We start from the raw sequence: 18,971 nt of genomic DNA, 5'->3' as shown, positions 1-18,971 counted from the left end.
ATTTTATCCTGTGTACTAAATACCAAAGACACACACACACACACACACACACACACACACACACACACACACACACACACACACACACACACATACACACGTGTTTGGACAGATTCAGGTGTCCTGAAAGGATGTGGTCAGCTGCACCAGGCGAAAGTTTACACAAGGACAAAAAAAAGATCCCTCTTAAAATAACATGGGAAACCCCTCCAACTACAAAGGTGATCCTGTAGTATCAGTCAGGACAGACAGGAGAGAGGCACGCTCACACAGACACGGAGAGATGCTCACATGCACTCGTGCAAAGAAAGAAGTACAAACACAGCATCAACAGGTCCTTCAAAATCTGGAAAAATAAGGTTTCATATATTGTTTCAGGCTGCACTAATCAATATCTCTACATGAACAACTGATCATAAGATTTGTGTATTATGAGAGGTGTTGTGCGAACACACACAAAGTTAGCAGCCAGTGGGTGAACATAGTGAACCGTTCAGTGGCTAAAGAGACAGATATCTTCCTCAAGGGTTGGTGGAGACCAGAAATGGAGCGAAAAGGAGAGTAAATATTTGACTTTCATCCAACTGTAAATGAATGCTAAAGTTGTTCTGTGTCTGCTGAATGTGTAAGGCAACTGTTTGCGAACACGCAATATGTTTTTGTTTACAGCTACTTGCCCTGACCCTTGCGTTTCACTCAATTTGTTACAATCCTGAAGTATATTATCGCTCTTTCCAATAATCTAAAATAGGCGTATTTGTAATTTTATTCTGGTACTTTTTCAGTTGATCCCTACGTGCAACACATCGTCATCAGAACTGAATAAGGTCACTACGATGCGCAAGCAAACATGTTTTATATTCATCATTCATATTTGTCAATGACTTTCACTTCTATTCTAGAGTTTATGTGAAAGTCAAAACGTCTTGGGTGTAGCTTTTTAAAACTTGGAAGGGTGAGAAAGACGATTATTATTAATCAAGAAAAAAATGGAAAGATGTTGGAAATATGCCCAAAAGGGGTGATTAACGTTGTTGCTGGTTGTCTCTCCTGTATTGAAGAGAAGCTCGTCTTCAGAAAAAACGTGTTTCATTAGGAGAGAGCTTGGAGTGACTGCTGCTGGATGTGCTGGTCCACACAGTTTGGTGGTCTCTGCTGTTCAATTGATAGCTGCGGTGTTCTCCTGTGTGTGTGTGTGTGTGTGTGTGTGTGTGTGTGTGTGTCTAACAGGAAGTAGTTATCTGCACATTTCAGAATACATGCCGCAAAGCACAACATCACTCTTGAAACCAAAATAGATTTTTTTGTCTTTTTTGTTCACCATTGTCTCTTCTAAGGCGGTCTCCTGCGCACAAACACAAACAAGCACACACAGGCCTGCAGACACTTCACAGCATGAGTACATAATCAACATGGCCTCTTTCTGTCTCTCGTTCGCCCATCCACCGCCGTGCTTTGTTCCTGCTCTCGTTTGCCAGGACAAACCTCTTGATCCTGGCAAGAACACCAGCCACGCTCAAAGAGTGGGAAGCTGCCGAGTGGTTTGCCGAGTGTGTGTGTGTGTGTGTGTGTGTGTGTGTGTGTGTGTGTGTGTGTGTGTACTCTAATCTGTTAACAATATCGATTCAACCTGTTTTGAAGATGCGTGTTTGGGACTGCTTTGATTACGCTGATGGGGACCCTGAGACGCCTCTTCTTCTGTGTTAGTTGTCTTTGTTCAAACACCGCGAGCGTTAAAAGGAAATTCTGCCGTTTCTTCGTCGAATACACACTCCAAGGACAAGCTTCCTCCTCTGTACTTAACTGACGTCAGAGCTCCTCTCTAAGCTCTTGTTTTATGTGGGATTTATTTTTTCGTAAATTAATCATTCCAGTTTTTTGTTTTTTTGTTGCTCTTCTCTCTCAAGCTTTGCAGTATTTTGCTTTTGCTGTATAATTGCTTGATGAAAAACCAAGAAAATGAGAGCATGTACTCGCATCTCCAGCCGGCACCACACACACACACACACACACACACACACACACACACACACACACACACACACACACACATTCAGTGTACTGGTACATATGCTAAGTGATGTGCTACATAATCCTATTAAAGGTAATGAGTGTGGATTGGTTTAGAAGAGTAAAACTCTGTCAAATGAGTCTAGACTTTGTAAATAAATCCATTTGAGCAGTCTCACCATGTTTCTGATCCCGATGTTGAAACTTCAGAAACTTCAGATTTAATAATCTTTTTTTTTTTTTTTCACTTTGAAAGTGTAAACGTTTGTAATACTTTTTCAATTAGTTTTTATTTCATTTTTGTTTTGACTTTTCTTTTTAATTCAGTTTCGGTTTTTCAGAAATGTTTACTTTTAGTTTATATATATATATATATATATATATATATATATATATATATATATATATATATAAAATGTATTTTTAGTTTTACAGTAGTTATAGGTATAATGTCTCAGAAGTGTGAAGCTACACATATACATATAAAATACATTCCCTCCCAGTAGCTGCCACTAAGGTAGCAGCTACTGGGCTCCAGGAGTCACACTGTTATGTGTTTTTAGCAGTCTTGCCTTACTGGGTGCTCCAATGATCATCATGGGTAACTGCTCTTCACATCAAAGGTCTCTACTGCATCTGTTCTGGCCAGACTGCTGAGCAGTAATCAAGGTCGGATAAAACTAGTAAACAAAGGGGTTGTAATGCGTTAATCATGAGCTTTAGAGGAGCTGGGAGGCGGATTTGTTACCTTCGGACTGAGCCGCGCTCGCTCTTTGGTATCAATCGTCGAACTTCTGCTTTGAACTTACCCCACTGTCCTGCATACGAGTCCTAATTTCAGACTTCCTCTTCTGGATCCTGCGAGCTCATCTGATTGGTAGTCATGTGTCCCCGTTTCTTCGCCAGGTCGTGTCTCCAGCTGATCACAGACTGTCCTCCGACCATCCAGGAGGAGCTGGACCTCATCAGCGCCCTCAGCCAACTGGAAGACTTCAGCGCCAGCATCCTGCCGCTGCAAGGTACCAAGTGCACAAGTGTGCTTGAATGTGTTGTCTATGCAGTATCCATTCATTCTAGTGCTCTTTGTTTAAAGTCGGGCATGAGGGAGGATGTAAGGACGCCGTCCCTCACCCACATACCACCCAACCTGTCTCCCTCCCTGCTGTCAGTCCCTTCCTCCCTCTATATATCACTTCTTCTTGCCACTGTATCCAAATATACGGTTATTTATGGATCAACTGTTGCGCAAACAACATCTGCCTGATGGCCTAATTAGGATTAAAGTGCTTGGTCTCGGCGTGTGCGCTCTCTCCTAGACTCGCATACGTCATTTTTTTATATTTGCGCTCCATCTGTAAACCTGACCAATCAGTATTCACCTCCTCGCTCTTCGTTTCTCTCTTTTCTGGCTCCACATAAGTTCCCTATCGCAGCAGTTTCCAGGCATGGCTGCCTGTTAAAAGGAAACTGTGGAGCCAGAATGTGCCAGCTTGGCCCCTCATCGCCTCACCTCTGAACCGAGGTGTTGTTTGCCTCCGAGGCCTGCGCTGTCTCCCCCCCCCCTTTTGCCCTCATCAAACTGAGCTGCCAGCATAAAGCCACTGTGACAGAGAGAACCATAAACCGCCATCTCTCTCGCCCTCTCCCCTTTCTCTCTTTCTCCATCACACATTCCTTAGTTTTTGTTTCTTTCGCCCTACTCCCTGCTGTCTACTTGCATTATTTTTTCACTGCCCACTCATCCTTACCCGAGAGACTAAGTGAGAACAGGAGGGAGTTTAGGAAGAAAGTACAGTACGAGAAGGGAAACTGCGACAAAGGACAGAAACATAGAAAGAAAAAGAGGTGCAGAGAAACTCTCCAATTACTAAGTTTTTGTGTTGTATGGGTTTTGTGTCAGTGACCAGCTCCATGGCTCTGTATTGCCTGCAGTGCCGTCATGCAGTTTTATGGACTGACTCAAAGACACATTCACACGTACTCTCCACACACAAAACTACACATATTTGTTTTTCTCTCAAGTGAAAGCCATATCCCTTGAAGTTTGCTCACTCGCAGATTAACATGCACCCGTATAACGTGAAAGCATAGGTAATCCATTTTAGGCTGTCTGCTGCAGCACCCCAAACATCGCCTCAGGCGATGCTTCTTACGCAACACCCTAACCCACAATTCCCTCTGGGCCTCGCCCAAAGTGATGCCGAGCCATAAAGATCCTCAGCAGGGTGCAGGGAAAGCTCAGGGCCCTGTGGAGGCTCCAAACAAGCTATTGCTCAGGTTTTCAGAAACACAAAACATGAAAATGGATTTTTGGTGGTTTTTGTATCTTGAATTCAAATTATGAAAAAGTTTAAAAGTTCCCTAAAAGTTCACTACAATCCTGTTGATTGAGGAAGAACTGATCAGGCACCACGTTAACGGCCAAATCAAACGCATGTTGTAAATGTCAAACAATGAGCATTCCATCTTTATAAAATGTCCGTATGTTTGGAGTTATATATATATATATATATATATATATATATATATATATATATATATATATATATATATATATATATATATATATATATATATATATATATATATATATAATACAATATCAGCCAATATTGCCTATCATAGATATATTGGCAGATATCGTGATACATTTGTAGACGCATACGCAAAAAGAAATTGCCGTAAATGATTGTGTTCTTGTATGGGATTCAACCTTGATATGTTTTTTGTTGTGTATATATAATTTTTTTTACATCCTCCAGGGCTGCAGCGAACAATTATTTCCATCCTCATTTAATCTAATGATTGTGTTCTTGAGTAATTGGTCTATAAAATGTCAACAAAGAGCGAAAAATTACAAAGTTCCTCTGAGTCCAAGGTCTCGTCTGTGACGGCATTTTTCTTCCATCGAGTGATTGTGCAAACAAACGGGAAAAAAAAGAAAAAAGAAACCACAACACCCATCATCATCATTATTATCAGCCAGTTTATCATTAGGGTGGGGATTTACTCGATACAGCATTTTAGAATTTTGCAGACATCCCGACAGCAGCTGCATCTATCATTTGCAACGACATCGTTTGTATCGTCAGCTGCAACTTCTCCCGGATTGAATACACTAATTAGCTAAATATGTCTCGCACCCCTCCCTCTCTCCCTCCCAGTGCGCCTGCGATCGGACCGTCTGTCTCTCATAGAAGAATGCATCGCCCACTGCTCCACGGCTTACAAGCAGTCCACTACTCTGCTGAATCTGGCCTCGCTTCTCAGAGTGGCAGGTACCTACAGACGCACACACACACACACACACACACACACACACATGTACCACTAATCGCATCATCTTTCTTCCCATTCCTTTTGTAGTTTCACCGGGCGTGTGCGTGGGAAACGGTCCAGGAACGTTCACTGATTTTAGGCTCTTTCTCTGGTGGCGGTGTCATGATGAAGCGCATGAGATTAAGTGAGAAAGGACCGCCCACACGAGGCACTGAGACGTACTCCAGCATGCGTGGGTACTTTCAGCGAGCGCACTGACAGCTCTCACACTAGAGGGAAATTTAGCTTCATGAGCGGCGTTACAGCTCGCAAGCAAAAATCCATACTTAAGCACACCCTCGCTAAAGGAGCAAGCACATTTTATTCCCCGGACGCATCACTCTGTGCGCTCTCTGTTGTGCACCTAAGTTTCATGTAGTCATGACAGTCGGGGGCAGGTTCAGCTCTAGGCCACTAAATCAAATCTGTACACCAGGATATGTGTACAGGATAGATGGATAGATGCTGTTTCATTGAATATGACATCAATAAGTAGGATTTCACCTGAAAATAAGCATTGTTTTGCTTTTGTTACATTTTAAAATGAGCCGTTTGTACCTACATACAGACCTCACTACTCGCCACCCTGTTTCTACAGTAGCACAGAACCGACCACAAACACTGGCTCTATAGTGGGCCATTTGCGGTTTTCGCGAAGTTCCCCTCCGCGCTTGGCACACGGAAGACAATTTTAGTTGCGACCTCACTGCTAGATGCCGCTAAATCCGACACACTTGTAGAGGACTTGGCTCTTTTTTTATCAACATCCTACAGACTCACAAAGCTCGCTAGGGAAGCCACTGACGAGCCTCGTCTAGTCTTGGTAAACAGACTAAAGTTCTTTAACTCTCTCTCTCTCTCTCTCTCTCTCTCTCTCTCTCTCTCTATCCCTTCATATTCACTTCCTTTAGAAGTTACTATAAGCACAAGCTTACATCAGTCTGCTTGGGCTATTTCCAAATGGGATTCTCCATTTAGTTTATTTTCTTATGTTTTTGTGTAAGCTTTCATATCTCCCATTTGGGATCACTGCAAGCACACACTGCAGCTAGCTGATGAGTCGACGCATGAAACGTGAGTGATGGCTGTGTTTTGGTTGACTTGCTAGTTAAAATTCATGAAGTCAAACACATATATATACAGTTGTGGTCAAAAGTTTACATACACTTGTAAAGAACATAATGTCATGGCTCTCTTGAGTTTCCAGTTATTTCTACAACTCTGATTTTTCTCTGATAGAGTGATTGGAACAGATACTTCTTTGTCACAAAAAACATTCATGAAGTTTGGTTCTTTCATGACTTTATTATGGGTTAACAGAAAAAGTGATCAAATCTGCTGGGTCAAAAATATACTTACAGCAACATGAATTAGCAATTTTGGTGACTTAGAAAGTTGTGTCAATGAAATGAGCTTCATAGCATGGCCTCTTAACTTCTTGTGAGTGATTATGAGTGACTACAGCTGGTGACTTCTCTGAGGCCATTTAAATAGGGCTCATTGGATACAAACGCCCACAAACGCTACAATGGGAAAGTCAAAGGAGCTCAGCATGGATCTGAAAAAGCGAATCATTGACTTGAACAAGTCAGGAAAGTCACTTGGAGCCATTTCAAAGCAGCTGCAGGTCCCAAGAGCAACAGTGCAAACAATTGTTTGTAAGTATAAAGTGCATGGCACTGTTTTGTCACTGCCACGATCAGGAAGAAAACGCAAGCTATCACCTGCTGCTGAGAGAAAATTGGTCAGGAGGGTGAAGAGTCAACCGAGAACCACCAAAAAGCAGATCTGCCAAGAATTAGAAGCTGCTGGAACACAGGTGTCAGTGTCCACAGTCAAGCGTGTTTTGCATCTCCATGGACTGAGAGGCTGCCGTGCAAGAAGGAAGCCCTTGCTCCAAAAGCGGCACCTTAAGGCTCGACTGAAGTTTGCTGCTGATCACATGGACAAAGATAAGACCTTCTGGAGGAAAGTTCTGTGGTCAGACGAAACAAAAATCAAGCTGTTTGGCCACAATGCCCAGCAATATGTTTGGAGGAGACAAGGTGAGGCCTTTATCCCCAAGAACACCATGCCTACCGTCAAGCACGGTGGTGGTAGTATTATGCTGTGGGGCTGTTTTGCTGCCAATGGAACTGGTGCTTTACAGAGAGTAAATGGGATAATGAAGAAGGAGGATTACCTTCAAATTCTTCAGGATAACCTAAAATCATCAGCCCGAAGGTTGGGTCTTGGGCGCAGTTGGGTGTTCCAACAGGACAATGACCCCAAACACACATCAAAAGTGGTAATGGAATGGCTAAATCAGGCTAGAATTAGGGTTTTAGAATGGCCTTCCCAAAGTCCTGACTTAAAATCCCATTGAGAACATGTGGACAATGCTGAAGAAACAAGTCCATGTCAGAAAGCCATCAAATTTTACTGAACTGCACCAATTCTGTCAAGAGGAGAGGTCAAAGATTCAACAAGAAGCTTGCCAGAAGCTTGTGGATGGCTACCAGAAGCTTGTGGATGGCTACCAAAAGCGCCTAATTGAAGTGAAAATGGCCAAGGGACATGTAACCAAATATTAGCACTGCTGTATGTATATTTTTGACCCAGCAGATTTGATCACTTTTTCTGTTAACCCATAATAAAGTCATGAAAGAACCAAACTTCATGAATGTTTTTTGTGACAAAGACAAATGTAAACTTTTGACCACAACTGTGTGTGTGTGTGTGTGTGTGTGTGTGTGTGTGTGTGTGTGTGTGTGTGTGTGTGTGTGTGTGTGTGTGTGTGTGTGTGTGTGTGTGTGTGTGTGTGTGTGTGTGTGTGTGTGTGTGTGTGTGTGGATATATTTGGACCCCTTCAACCACCCACAGCCGCCTCCTAACACCACCACATGAAATTGACGTAGCGGGAAAGTTAAAGATGTCATCCTGTTACCTCTCTTCCTCCAAACTGACACGAACGTCTCAGTATCTCTGTCTTTCTCTCATTATATCTCCATGTTTGTTTTATCTGTCTGTTCCTCAAGAATATAAGCCCGACTCCTCTGCGTCTGTCTGCTGCTTTCCCCTCCCTTCCGTCCTCCAGCTCTTAACTCGAAGCTCGTCCTGTCTTCTCTCTCCCGTCACCAGCTAAAGGAAAACCTGCGTGCCGGCCTTGTGGCATTTCTGGTGTCTGTGCTGCTCACATTCAGTCAGCAGGGAGCTCTCCCTGTGTGGTTCGGGGCGGGGGGGGGGGGGGGGGCAGAGGGAGATGAGAAGAGGAATAAACACATTTTTAAATAAATAAATGCAGGGGGGGGAGGCTTTTGAAGGGCGCATCGCTCCGGGGCTCTGTGGTGAATATTTAATGCAGGTATCACCAGCACACCGGTTTAAAAGCCCTTTGGGTTTGGTTCCCGCCTCGGTCTACAGAAACGCTCCGTAAATCACTCTGTCTTTATGGGACAGAGCTGAGAGGGGAAAAAAACCAAGTTGTTTTTTGTCCAAATGGATCAATAATTATCTTATTGAATTAAATTGTGCCGACTCAGGAAAGGATCCTGGTGATGCAGCGCAAAGCTTCAGGAGCTCGTTTTGTCGTCGCAGCTTATCGAATCGAGTATTTTCCAATTTGTTATTTTTGTGAAATTTCTCACCTTTTCACCCCACCTTTTGATTGGCCCGTGAACGACTTCAATTGGATTGCCAAGATGCCCGATTTAGATCGGCTTGAAATAAAACTCAGAGCATGTCATGATAAAAGTTTTCGGTCTGAAAGAAAACAGACACACACAAATGCACCTCCTTTATACTGAGGTCTTGACAGCTTTTGAAGACACCCTTTCACCAGTCACTCTGAAAATGTTTGACCAATGCTTTTTTTCCCCCCCTCGCAGTAAATGCCACATTTTTATTTGCCTCTCACTCTGCACACTAACCCAAACACACACACACACACACACACACACACACACAAATCAATCTAGCGGCATCGTATTTCTTCATCTCCAACCGCGTGCTTTGATCTGCAGCATGCAGGTTTGTTCAGAAGTCCTGCTTCTGCCTGTGCCTCTTCTCATCGTCCCTTTTGTTTACTGACTTCAGACCGAGACCAAAGATTGTCCTGAACGTTAACGCCACAACCAATCCCGACCAACACTAAAATATCAAACTGAGATTCATTCCTTTTTTTAGCGAGACAGCGGGATGGTATACTTTCTAAAATAGTTCACTCTCTGTTTGAGACGAACAGACGAGGCAATAACCTCATTTACAGAAGACAGATTCATATGTAGTCTCAGGGTCGGTCTGTGGCGCAGCTAATGCAGTTACAGGCCCTTATGTTGCAGCCTTGAGCCTGTGTGTGTGTGTGTGTGTGTGTGTGTGTGTGTGTGTGTGTGTGTGTGTGTGAGCGTGGTCAGAAGGAGATTTAATAAAGAGGGTTATTAATGATGTGTGCTTAAATGGATATCTGTCTGTGAATCTAGGTGATGACAAGGATGCGCGAAAAGGCCAAGTGCTGACCCTGCTGGCAGAGCAAGCTCTCCAGTGTCTGGACTTCAAGGCCTCCTACATCCACTGTCAGGACCTCATGGCCGCAGGTACGTAGTTGGCATTGGAAAACGAGGGACGCATAGGTAACAGATGCATCACTGCAGTGCACTGAAAGCCCGTAGGAACGTCAAATGTGAACCTCCCGCATGCCTGTCTGCGTTTCCCCTCATTTGCTTCAAACAAAACATGAGCACAAAGCTCATCTATGTCCAAATTTGACAAGTAAATTGTTCCTGTATCTAATGCAAATCATGGTCAAAACTGCAAAAATCAAGATCCAGGTTCCAAGCAACTTTTACTTGCAACCAGCAAAACAACTGTACTCAACCAGTATAAGACACCAACATATATGTCTCTGGGTTCTTTCAGCTTTAATTAAGGTGGCTTTGGTTACTTTACGTTGGTGCCTCTAATGGTTTGTCTTCTGGTCTCAAACGCTTAAGAATCACTTTGGGCTTCTTCCATCCTTCCTTGGATGAGCGGCTTTGTGTCCGTTCATGCACGAGAACACTATGACGGCGACGTGACGATAACGTCCCCATCGAGAAGACCGCCCGCTCCTCAGTGGTCGCCGCGATAATGATATTTTCGCCTGACCCCGTTTCGCGTTACGCCACACAAGAATCAAAGCGGCATAGCATTTGGTCGAGTCTTCCCTCAGCGCTGAGTAACGGTAGATAGAGTGCGGATGAGAACAAGGTGTCTGGTAGAGAGGGAGAAGGTGTGATCAGATAAGTGTTCTCTGTCTGCGAACGCAGTGGGAGTAATTGAATCTGTTTGTAGGAATGAAGTCAGGCCGGCGTGTTGCTTCTTGAATGTGATGAAGCCGGAACAAATGTAGCGCAGTTATTACAATGTGTGCTTCCACACTTAAATGTGCACTTTATTGTGTCATCATTATCTCAGCGTTATATCCAAAACAAATTCTTCCAATTCATACTGTGTGTGTGTGTGTGTGTGTGTGTGTGTGTGTGTGTGTGTGTGTGTGTGTGTGTGTGTGTGTGTGTGTGTGTGTGTGTGTGTGTGTGTGTGTGTGTCCTCTACCTCTTTATGCCTTGGTCTTCTATCTGATAGGATTCAGGGTAGTTTAGCAGAGATAGGAGGACACTGATAGAAAATGAAAACCACTTCCGCTCAGCTATTTAGTGATGCAATTTGTGTGTTTGCATAGAGCGATGCAGGAATGAGTGCTAGTACCCAGAAATGATGTTAGCGCTTTTTTTGCTCTTGATGGGTTTTCTAAATGAGGTTTTATTTTGGTGAGAGGTCTGAAATAAGGTTTAACAGAAGCTTGATAGTTTTGTTTTGTTCGATGATACAACATATCTCCGTACAGTCCCAGTAACATCATTTGTAAAGATTATCTTGCAGGACAGAACTCGTGAAGTATCGTACTCTTCTGTTTGCCACAGAGCTCGTTGTGTGCCGTAAAACTAAATCCCGTTGGATTTCTGTCAAGCGAACCAGTGCGGCGCTGACTTCCAGGTTCGGCCTACAAAAAAACGTCGTTATCCCTGCAGCGCTCTTAATGTGAATTTGATCTCCTCCTGCATCATCATAGTTTTATAGATTCTTTTTTTATCACAGGTGCCGTTATATCCTGCCCTCCTTCACTTTAATAAAACCCTTTCTCACCCTGACTTCACCTCCTCTCCCCCTTGCTTGTTTGGCTCCTTCTGTTCGTCCTCCAGGTTACGGTCCAGCGTGGGATGTGTGCAGTCTGCTGGGTCAGTGTGAGGGCTATGGAGACCTGGAGGCCCGACAGGAGCTTTTAGCCTTCTCTCTCACTCACTGCCCCCCCGACAGCATCCACGGCCTGCTGGCGGCCTCCAGTGACCTGCAAACTCAGGTCACTCTTTAGCTTTAATTATAGTTTCACCAATGTGGCTTTTTATACAAACCATTGTGCAGTCTCTCTTTATTCTTTACAACTACAGCTGATATTTTCTACCAATAGTCCGTATCTAAGAATGTGAATGACATGTAATTTGACCCAGTCAACAGTTCGAACGTTAATTATTAACACTACTTGCTAATTAGTAAAATTGTAAAAGAGTAAACGCTCTTGTATGACAAACAATCAATCAAAACAAACTCATGTCCTATCTGAACAGAAGTTATATTTCAAGTTCAATTCTGGTAAGTTTTTCTTTGAAGAAACGCTGTAAAAACACAGTGCTAACACCATTTAGCCTTTCAATCATACCAATTACACTCATATTTCAATTACTCCCTGTATCCAATGAGATTGCTCCGCTGAAATAGCAGGTTGTCATCTTCGGATTTCCGTCTTCATCCCTATTTCTGTCCTCTAGGTTTTGTACCAGGCAGTTAACTATCAGATGGAGCCTGTTATTACTGAGAGTGGACGAGAGGCCGACGAGACCGACTCTGCCAAGGTGTGTGTGTGTGTGTGTGTGTGTTTGTGTTATCCTCCATACGTTTTCCTTTCTGTACGTCTTTGTCTCCGAGTTGTAGCCGCCTTTTCTGCTGTTCCCGTGTGTGTGTGTGTGTGTGTGTGTGTGTGTGTGTGTGTGTGTGTGCCTTTGTTCGGTTAGTGCGTTTTTCCGATTGCTTCATATTTGATGAGGTGTAAATCTAGTGTTAAGGTTGCTCAGCTCGCTTGGTTTATTTATGCCTCCCCTTCTCTTCCCCTTCAGCACCGCCAGCTTTATGATGCCTTGAGTGGGTGTTAATGTTTCATGACTTGCATTGCATCCCCTTTGTGTGGGGATGGGTGCTCATTTGAAACTGTCCGTTGTCATTTTATTGTTGTATTGATGTCCCTACCCGTCACTCATGTATATTTAAGCCCTAGGTGGATATGTGTGTGTGTGTGTGTGTGTGTGTGTGCACTCTAGAGGTACTTTTTTTTTAAATGTATTTTTTTATTTAAACTAACATCTTCAGTGTATGTGTGTTTGGGTTCTTTTCATTCCCCAACACTCAATCCCCTGCTAAATAAAGTATTGATGAAAGGCACTAAACGATTTGGCCTCGGCCCACTGGCTCTCGAAATTTGGTTTTAAAATCCTTTTCAATTGTGCCGGAAACCAACATAGCGTGAAAACCGGTGGCGCGCTTTCAAAAAAATACCCCAAGAATTCAATTCACAGTACAATGCACCATTCATTTGTTAATTTTTATTCGTTTAAAAAAAAAAAAAAAAAAAATGATGAAAACATAATTAGATGAGAAATTTGACGCCATTCTCATGTCTGTCCGTTAAATATGAAGCTACACGGACATATTATATTATATATACATAAATACTCAAGGCTGGAGAGCAAATACTTATTTAAGTAAGTAAACTTTATTTATATGGCACTTTTCAAAAGCAGCAGTTCCAAAGAGCTTCACAGATAATAAAAGAATGCACAGTAGTACACAGCATGAAAACACATACACAGTTTATAAATTGCAAACAGACACTGGACAATAAAAGCAAAATAAAACCGAATAAATAGACAAATAAACCAAAAGGAATTGCGAGCAACATCCTTAAATATGTGACTTTTTAGTTGTTGTTGGACTTTTAATTTAAAAGAAACAAGCAATTGTGTTTGTGTCAAAGGAATGAATCACTGGATTCAAATGTCTAATCCTAATCACTAGAGGTAAAAAGGTCTTTGTGTACTGTGCTACCGTAGCACTACACGACATAAAGCATTACTGTGAGACTTTTAGCACATTTACTCACGAGAACTCACTGGGAGGGCTCAACGGTGCATATTGTAATTCCCTTACATGTTGCACAAACAAACCAACAGACACAAAGAGCTCCTTTCAAGTACCTAATAAAAAAAACAAAACAGAACACAACCTATGACTGATACCACCCTGATCCTCGAGAGTCCTCAGCTCCACATTTGTCCTTTTTGGTCTAATATACCGGTACAGATGTGGCGATCAGAGAACTCCTCCGATGCTGCTTTCTGTTCAGAGGCATTAACACGGGCCGATTTCAAGACTCTACTATGCTGAGTGACACACTGGAATGACGTGGCTGTCGTGTCTTCTGTCCGTCCCTTGCTAGGCCTGCGCTCCCCCTGTGGGCTCCACGGTGGGGACAGCGGGGGACCTGCTGCACCGGACCACAGCTAAGACCATGGAAGTGCTGACCACTACCAGACTGACCACCAAGGCTGTGCTGACAGCAGTCAGCGATCACCGCTGGTGGAAGCACTCGCTCAACTACCTCCGGCCGCTGCATGTGAGCTCGCTTTCATTTTGTTTTTAATTGATGCGCTGAAGCTGAAGGCGCTTTTCAATAAAGTGCCTAATGAGTTAACTAACAAAGTAACTTGTGGGTCTAAGTGAGCGTGGTTCTGTGTGTCGTATTGACTTATGTGTGTTTATGTATGCGTAGAGAGTAGTGTGCTGTAGAAGGCATATTCAAGCAGCCCAGAATACCAGGGCAGTGGCTGCAGATGTATTTGCTTTGTGCCTGTTTGTAATCCATTAGTTCCTGAGCTGCACAGCATGTGTGTGTGTTTGTGAAAATGCACATTTGCACGTCTGCCCCTGCCTTCATATCGCAAATACTCTCGCTCGCAGACTTCACAGGCCTCCTCCTAAAAACAACCAATCAAGAGCTCATCCCCTGCATAATTAATTGGCCCGCATGTTGAATATTTCAACATGTGGCGGTTGCCCGGCGGCTGGACCGGCTCGGCGGTCGCCGGGGCCGGAGATTGATGGCGTCTTTCGTCTCGGCAGCGATTTTGGGGCAGGGAGGCCCGTGGTCGCACGTTTTTCTAAGTCAAGAGAAGAAGAAGAAAAAGAAGAAAAAAAAAAAAAGCGAAGAGGATGTGAGCTGTGGGACAGAGAGAGATGACAGTGCTGTGGGCATGTTGTGAAAGTTTAATGATGTTTTGATGGCTCCTCAGGGTCACGACGCAGGAGCCACTAGTCAGGAAGGGGCGTGCGAGAACTCCAACCTGCAGCGGCAAGGCTGTAGCCCCTTTTATCAGGAACTCATTGATGATCCCTGTGTGGACCTGGTGAGTGGCTGAAGACCAGAGCTCACGGCTCATTATTTTCTCTTCTTCCTTCCGTATCCCTGTTGTCCGTATCTCTCTTTTTATGTGTTTTTTTTTTTTTTTTACCTGAGGCCACCTTCTTAAATTACAGCAAAAAATGGTCAACATCTAATCAGATTTCTTTTCTCCTATGACTTATAAAGCCCTTCAAAAACAACGATGAAACAAAAATTAAATTTCAGACTAAGTAGTGTTAATGCCAAAAGCAATTTGGGAAGTACTAATAGTACTTAACAGGGAAGGAATAATAAACCAAAGAATAATAGTAAAATAACAGCAAAACTGTAGATGTGGTAAGAAAAATTGTAACCATAACAGAAGAAGTACTGTGTGTATTAGATGGAGGGCGAGAGAGGAATACCATAATACTCTAAAAGAGAAGGACGGAGCTTTGGAAGTAGAAAAGGAGAAAAGTAAGAAAAGGAGTAGTTTGACCTTTATGCCTAGAAAATGGTCGCCCTGGGCTATGACTGGGCTTTTTTATTCAGAGACACAAATCATGTGGATAGCTTAAAGAGTGGACGCGAGGGGAAACAGAACGCCGATACATCTCTCCTCATGGCATTTTAATAGGCCTCTCCAAATCCCTTCCTACGCTCCATCTCCAGCGTTCATCCATCTTCCATCATCCGTCTACCAATAATGGCTCCCCGCGTCCGTCTGTCTGTGAATCGGCTGATCGATGGGATTGGTTTTTTACCTTAACAGTTACAATGGAGGAAGTGGTAGAGGGAGGAGAAGCTGATTGAGAGAGAAAGAGAGACGAGCGCAACAAGTCAGGAAGATGGATTCAGACGGGAGACGTCGTGTGTTTGAGGGACAGCTCTGAGGCTAGCGAGCTAATTTCACTCTCATCCTTTTAAAGACACTTGAGAAATAACTTGTACAAGAGTCCTATGAATGAATTATCTAAATTATTTAGTATTGGAAGTTCATTTGTTTACTCCATCTTTCATCCGTCACCTCAATCACATCTCTGTGCTCTGATCTGTTCTCCCGATGAGTGTGAGGTATTTATTCATCGCTCTCTCTCTCTCTCTCTCGTCTTCCTTCTTTCTCTTCAAGAGTCAAGATGTGTATTCGTCCTACAAGGACGTGCCTCAGGAAAACTTTGCTGAGGTTTTGCTGAGGACTGGCAAACTGGCAGAGGCCAACACTGAAGGGAAAACCCTGTTTCCTGCTACAGAGGGTGAGCATGCAGAATATATGACACAGTTACACACACACACACACACACACACACACACACACACACACACACTCAGATACTTACATTTTAATCCCAGATAGCCACGGACTACTTTTAGAAGAATTTCTGCCAGGTCGGTCGTCATTTTATGCTCTGTTTGAGTTGTTCCACTGTTCCGATTTCCCGCATGGCTGCTCTTAGAAAAGTCTGTTATAGACTAAATTGTTTTTAAATAATATTGGAGCAGTGTTTTACACGTTATAACCACTGAGACTGTGCTTTGATAGAAATATAACTGAACTCTGCTGCAGAGCAGACAGACCATATTGTCTGCTTCTTCCAACCATCTGCGACTCCATATTTCTTTTTTGTGTTCTTTCTCTTCATAGTTGAATTGAGCTGTGTTTGCTTCACACACTAACGTACTGCGTACCACACACTGCTTCCTAAGTTAACGACTAAGTACGTCATGCATTACAAGCCACCTGTACACACTGAAGTGCATTCAAGCAATACGTCATCAATCACGACATCACCGGCCCAAGCTTCCATTATGTAGTAATTGTTTATCACAAATGTAAATCAACATTAACTCTTCCACTCAATTTAATATTTTCCAGTATTACTTGAAATTATTAAAGCACTACGTTCTCACCTTTACGTCATTTTAAGTATGTTGGTATGCAAACACAGGGCTGCCTTTCTCTCTCTTGTTTAAATTAACTTTATTGCAGCGCTGCCGGGTTGCAAGTTCATTGTGAGTCCCCGCGTTGTGGACTGTTGATTGATGCGTACAGTGTGAGCATCCAAGTTTTAGATGTGCAGAAACACTGATCAAAGTCAAGTTAACATTAAGAAACATCAGGGTCTACACATCTGACACATCTGTCAACGTCTTGCATCGGAATACCCGTGAGCTTTTCCTGAATTAAAAAAAAGAAAACATGTAGAAAGTTCATTCTAAGCGTTCCGTCTTAGTGAAGCTGTGGTTTCCCCCCCCCTTCACCCTTCCCTCTCTTCTCCTCATCCGTCTAGCCATGGAGCCCGTATGTGGCGGACAAGGGGACAACATGGCAAGAATAGCTTCACATTGATTAATTAATGTATGCCCTTGCATCCCGCAGCAAAAGTAAATAATGACGCGTCACCACTGCGATATCGGAGAGATAGTATCAAGTCAAGACATCAAGGCCACGCTGCGTGATGGATCACAGCTGCTCGCCAAAATCAATGCCACGACGAAAATAAAGAGCAAGTGTGTGTGTGTGTGTGTGTGTGTGTGTGTGTGTGTGTGTGTGTGTGTGTGTGTGCGCGTGTGTGTTTGAATACTAATATGTGGACACTAAAGAATGCAAGACACACTTTGACCATGGAGTGCTAACGCGTCGATATGCGAACACACACACATACACACACACACACACACACACACACACACACACACACACACACACATTCCACCAAATCCAAGCTCTCTCTGCTGTTGTCATTCAAATGAATATCTCTCTTCTTTAAAAAGTCACCTTCCCCGCGGAGCTGCCACCGAGCAGCGACGTGTCGAGAGAGAGAAAAGGCGGCGTGGACGGCACGGCGTCCGATAACAAACCTTCGATTAATGACTCGTGTATCGGCCCCGGCCGCGCCGGCTGTCCTCAGAAATAGACCAGGAGATGGCCTTTAAGAATATAAATATATGGATTATTCACCTGGCCCTGATAAGGTGGAGGTAATTAATGATGACACCAGTGGAAAGTGACTCAATGGGATTGAGCTGAGTAAGGTGCACGAACGGGCAAGTTGGTGTGATGGGAAGCGGTGGGAGTCACACGCACACGCACACACACACACACACACACACACACACACACACACACACACACAGTGAGGAGTGCTACCATTGGCCGCATATTGACCAGGCCATAATCAGTTGTTTTTCACACTGCGTGCACAGGTAAAACAGTAATAAGTCACTGTCTCACCATACCGCTAACAATGTATCTGATTTTGCTGACACAGGAGCAATAGTGTCTGTGTGTGTGTGTGTGTATGCATGTGTGTACGCACACACACACACACACACACACACACACACACACACACACACACACACACATATACACACTGTGTCTGTTTTCCTCTCTCCCTCACAAGCAGAAATACTGTATGCTTTTAAGTCTGGGTTATCTATTCTGTGTGTGTGTGTGTGTGTGTGTGTGTGTGTGTGTGTGTGTTTACCCCTCTGGTAATTCCTGTCCCGATGGTATCGGTAGCTTTAGAGAGGCGTGTAATCAGCCCACTCTGAGGTGTAGCTCATTGAAACCCTGGGGGGGGGCACTCTGCTTAAGAGAGCTGTTATGGCTCTTTAAGCTGGCGCATCAGTCCGCCCCCAGCTCTCACATGCACACTCTGAACTGTATATGTCAGGTAATGGCCTATGAACATTTGTGTGCATTCTGTTTGACAGTATGCTTGTGCATACTGTCAAACAGTATTCGACTGTTCGCCCCCCCCCCCCCCCCCCTTCTCCCAGTGTCCATGCTCCACTTTTCTCCGCTCTGTCCCATTTTGTCTCAGGCTCTTATCACCAACACAGGCTTTTTGTTCTCCTTGGGTCTGAGACTACAAAGTGACTCCGTCTGCCTCTGCTTCTCTCTGCTCTCTCCCCCCGTTTCCTCAGTGAGTGAGTGAGTGAGTGAGTCTGTGTTGACAGGGTTTGGTGTGAGTGTGTGACTGTGATTGCTGGTCCTTGTGTTTGCCTGTTGTGGCCTCGAGGCAAGCAGTTGACAAAAGTCCATCCCCGTGCCCAAAGCCCCATCGAGACTCCAAATCCCATCAGCCTTAGGGACTCCAAAAACATGGGTTGTGTCCCAATTCCATATTACATACTA

At 43.8% G+C, this 18,971-nt stretch overlaps 1 protein-coding gene across 1 annotated transcript in view; it reads left to right on the top strand.

The window, feature by feature from the left end:
- The window catches only part of nbas (NBAS subunit of NRZ tethering complex), a 137,985-nt gene that overhangs the window by 48,773 nt on the left and 70,241 nt on the right, over window positions 1-18,971 (top strand). The window contains exons 32-39 of the mRNA XM_068708805.1: window positions 2,917-3,029; window positions 5,175-5,288; window positions 9,786-9,899; window positions 11,544-11,701; window positions 12,168-12,251; window positions 13,889-14,065; window positions 14,742-14,855; window positions 15,960-16,083. Coding sequence (XP_068564906.1) covers window positions 2,917-3,029; window positions 5,175-5,288; window positions 9,786-9,899; window positions 11,544-11,701; window positions 12,168-12,251; window positions 13,889-14,065; window positions 14,742-14,855; window positions 15,960-16,083 — 998 coding nt within the window. The remainder of the gene's footprint in view (window positions 1-2,916; window positions 3,030-5,174; window positions 5,289-9,785; window positions 9,900-11,543; window positions 11,702-12,167; window positions 12,252-13,888; window positions 14,066-14,741; window positions 14,856-15,959; window positions 16,084-18,971) is intronic.

This window comes from Cebidichthys violaceus, unplaced genomic scaffold, assembly GCF_023349555.1.
Source record: "Cebidichthys violaceus isolate CVI_PGR_0920_01 unplaced genomic scaffold, fCebVio1.0.p SCAF_14, whole genome shotgun sequence".
In the NCBI taxonomy this organism is placed as follows: Eukaryota; Metazoa; Chordata; class Actinopteri; order Perciformes; family Stichaeidae; genus Cebidichthys; species Cebidichthys violaceus.
This window is presented reverse-complemented; position numbering and strand designations above follow the sequence as displayed.